General features: G+C 35.0%; 1 protein-coding gene across 1 annotated transcript in view; it reads left to right on the forward strand.

The window, feature by feature from the left end:
- Positions 1-377: 377 nt before the first annotated feature.
- The window catches only part of eps8l1b (eps8 like 1b), a 101,830-nt gene continuing 98,459 nt past the window's right edge, over positions 378-3,748 (forward strand). The window contains exons 1-2 of the mRNA XM_060922800.1: positions 378-500; positions 2,770-2,857. Coding sequence (XP_060778783.1) covers positions 480-500; positions 2,770-2,857 — 109 coding nt within the window. The 5' untranslated portion in view covers positions 378-479. The remainder of the gene's footprint in view (positions 501-2,769; positions 2,858-3,748) is intronic.

Raw genomic sequence — 3,748 nt, forward strand, 5'->3', positions numbered from 1 at the left:
AAGTCATGGCCTAATGGTTAGAGAAGCAGCTTTGGAACCAAAGCTATATAAATGTTACTTATTATTATTACCAAGAGTGTGTTCACCATCTGATCAGTTAAATGAAATGCCCTACTTTTGTAACTGTGTTTACGTGTGTGTGTGTGTGTGTCTGTGTGTGTGTTTGTGAAGTGGAGCTCATTCAGCATGAAGGTGTGTGGTATCACATTTCTGGTCATGCTACTGAACCAACCTGTCAGTAATTTCTCTCTCTCTCTCTCTCTCTCTCTCTCTCTCTCTTTCTCACACTCACACACACACAGAAACAGAGAGGGAGACAGGGTGAAAAAACCTGCTGTACCTGTTCCTGCATAACCAGAGAAGGTGTGACAGAGGGGTGGGGCATCAGGTGAGAGAGAGAGAGAGAGAGAGAGAGAGAGAGAGAGAGTGACAGAGAGAACAAGAGAGAAATTTGGACTGTTTGAAGAATAGTCTGAGAAATGAGCAGGAATCAAAATACGGTATGGTTTTTTAACTTGTGTGTGTGTGTGTGTGTGTGTGTGTGTAGATATTTTTGGTTTGTCTGAACAGTGTGTATGGTGAGAAATGATTACGTGCTACTGTATGTGCGTGTGTGTGTGTTATATGAATTCATTATATGCATTATATGCATTACACAGCTTTACACACACGCACGCACACTACAGATCAAGATGAAATTCTACTTTAAAGTTCTTCATAAATGTTGACACCCTTCATCAAAATGAGCAACACATACAGTCAGGGTTTTTTTTTGTTTGTTTATTAGTTTTGTTGTTGTTGTTTCTCATAAACACTCGGTTTGGGGACATAGGGGGGCTTTGCTATATTTTAACACAATATAATTTTTCGACATTAAACATGTTCTTATTTAGTAAGGCTCCATGCAAGAGTCTTCTGAGGCTCAGACTGTAAGGACTCACCCCTCTGTCTACCATTTTCTATTTTCATATTTTATTTAGTTTTGAATTACATTTTAATTAGCTATTCATTAATCATATATCTTTTAATGTTTTATATTCTGTCCATCCTTCCATCCATTATCTATACCACTTATCCCTCAGGGTTGCGGGGTGTTATGTTTAAACCTTTTAAAATGTAATGCTATTTTCATTGGCCATTTCTTTTTCTGATATCTAATCTTTTACTGTTTTAAATAATTGTCATTTTTAAAGCACTATGAAATGCTTTTTGTAAATAATAATTTTAATTGTTTAAATTTTGTACATAAACTTTGAAATTGTAAAATGATCATTTTTTACAGATTTTTTTTTCCATTTTTCCTCTTTCAGTGTTATAAATAACATGTTTTTTAAAAATATGAAAAAATAAAATAAATGTATTCATGTAGACATTGAATAAAGTATCAAACAAGTTTTATTTTAAATACAACAGTATTGTATTGGTGGGGATTTGTTAGCAAACCTTTATGTCATGACACACATCATGTATGGTAGAAATTTCTGTGAGAAATGTGATATGATATTTTGCCATTTCACTCAACCCTACGATCAATCTTCATAAAAGTCACAAAAATGAGCATCACTGGTCCACCTCAAGATTTTAGTTTCATTTCTTTGCCAAATAAACTGAAGGTCTTCAGATGTGGCATTTAATAGCTGATTTTACAACTTGATCTCGATACATATTTTCTTTGAGGGTGGCAAAAATTATTTAGGCTACGGTATATGATTATAGTCATAACTGTAATTTGTAAAAAAAACCCAAATATTTATACTATAATATTAATATTTATACAATATATTAAGGTTTATATTAAACTATAAATTATGGTCTAATTTTAATTAATTTTATTGTAATTATTAACATATAAGAACTTATTTTAACTACAGTGAAACATTATTACATAGAATCCCACAAAAGAGCTACTGTAGCACAAACTGTTGAAAAAGTTAATGCTTTCTCAAACAGAAAGATGTCAGCATTCATTTTTATAGCAATTTGTGCTACAGTAGCTCTTCTTTGGGATTGGACCATATGGGCTAGCCTTCTAGCCCCATGCAAATCAGTGAGCCTTCGACGCCCATGACCCTGTAGCTGGTTCACCAGTTGTCCTTCCTTGGACCACTTTTGTTCGGTACTAACCACTGCATATCAGGAACACACACACACACACACACACACACACACACACACATATATATATATATATATATATATATATATATATATATATATATATATATATATATACAAATTTGGTTTAGTTTTAAAATGATGACCTATTGATATGTCAAGGCAAATTTATTTATACAACACACTGATAAATGTTTGTTCACCAAAATAACATTTCTGAAATCTTGTAGGTTAAAAAAACAAAATATTTTTACTGACTAAGCGCTAGATTTATATTTCTACTATCTAAAGTCTGAGTCCACATTGAAAATCTGAGATTTTTTTTCATTCAAACTTAGAAATACACAGTTTTTTAAGAAAAACTGAAATTCATGTAAATATTTCAAAGATTATATTTTTCACTCTAGTTTTTGTCACTAATACAGCTGTATAATCTGTAATGAAAATTGCTGTATTGAATGAGAAAGGAACACAAAATAGAAGCATTTTCACTTATGCTTTCAATCTTATGGACCCCTCTGTATAGGTGTGTGTGTGTGTGTGTGTGTGTGTGTGTGTGTGTGTGTGTGTGTGTGTGTGTGTGTGTGTGTGTGCACATCCATGTGTGTATGTGTGTGTGCTAATAATGTTTCTTTATCAATTCTTCATACACAGATGGAAGGAGATCAGATTCCAAATCCCCCAATCCCACAGGCTCCGTATAGTCTTCCCCCGAACCACACATACACTAGTAACATCAAAGGTCAGAACCTTTTTCACTCTCTGTCTGTATGCCTGTCTCACTTTCTCTGTCAGTCTCATTGTCTCCCTCTGACTCCTATTCTGGTATCGTTGTATTGTAATTTATAATATTGAATCATATATGAGCTGGTTTTTGAAGCCCACCCTACAGGAAGCTACAGGAATTTCTGGCAAGTACTGGTTTTGTACTACATGGGACAACAATCTCCTGTATTCTCCATATGTCTGGACTATGGGGTTGGGTCAAAGAAAAACATCCAAGCCTGGCCAAATTTAGCAAAAAAAAAAAAAACATACATCAACTCTCCCAAAAGCATGTGGAAAAATGTTTTATGATCTGATGAAACCAAGGTTGAACTTTTTGGCCACAATTCCAAAAGGTATGTTTGGTGCAAAAACAACACTGCACATCACCAAAAGAACATCATATCCACGGTGAAGCATGGTGGTGGCAGCAGCATGTTTTGGGGTTGTTTTTCTTCAGCTGGAACAAGGGCTTTAGTCAAGGTGGAGAGACTTATGAAAAGTTCTAAATACCAGTCAATTTTGACCCAAAACCTTCAGGTGTCTGCTAAAAAACTGAAGATGAAGAGGAATTTCATCTTTCAGCATGACAGTGACCTCAAAAAAGTTTTGAAATAGCCCAGCCAGAACCCAGACCTAAATCCAGTTGAAAATCTGTGGGGTGACCTGAAGAGGGCTGTGCACAAGATATGCCCTCACAATCTGACATATTTGGAACGCTTTTGCAAGGAAGAGTGGGCAAATATTGCCAAGTCTAGATCTGGCAGGCTGATAGACTCCGACCCAAAAAGACTGAATGCTGTAATTAAATCAAAAGGTGCTTCAACAAAGTTTTAGTTTAAGGGTGTTCACACTTATGCAACCAGCT

This window comes from Neoarius graeffei, chromosome 5, assembly GCF_027579695.1.
Source record: "Neoarius graeffei isolate fNeoGra1 chromosome 5, fNeoGra1.pri, whole genome shotgun sequence".
NCBI classification, from domain to species: domain Eukaryota; kingdom Metazoa; phylum Chordata; class Actinopteri; order Siluriformes; family Ariidae; genus Neoarius; species Neoarius graeffei.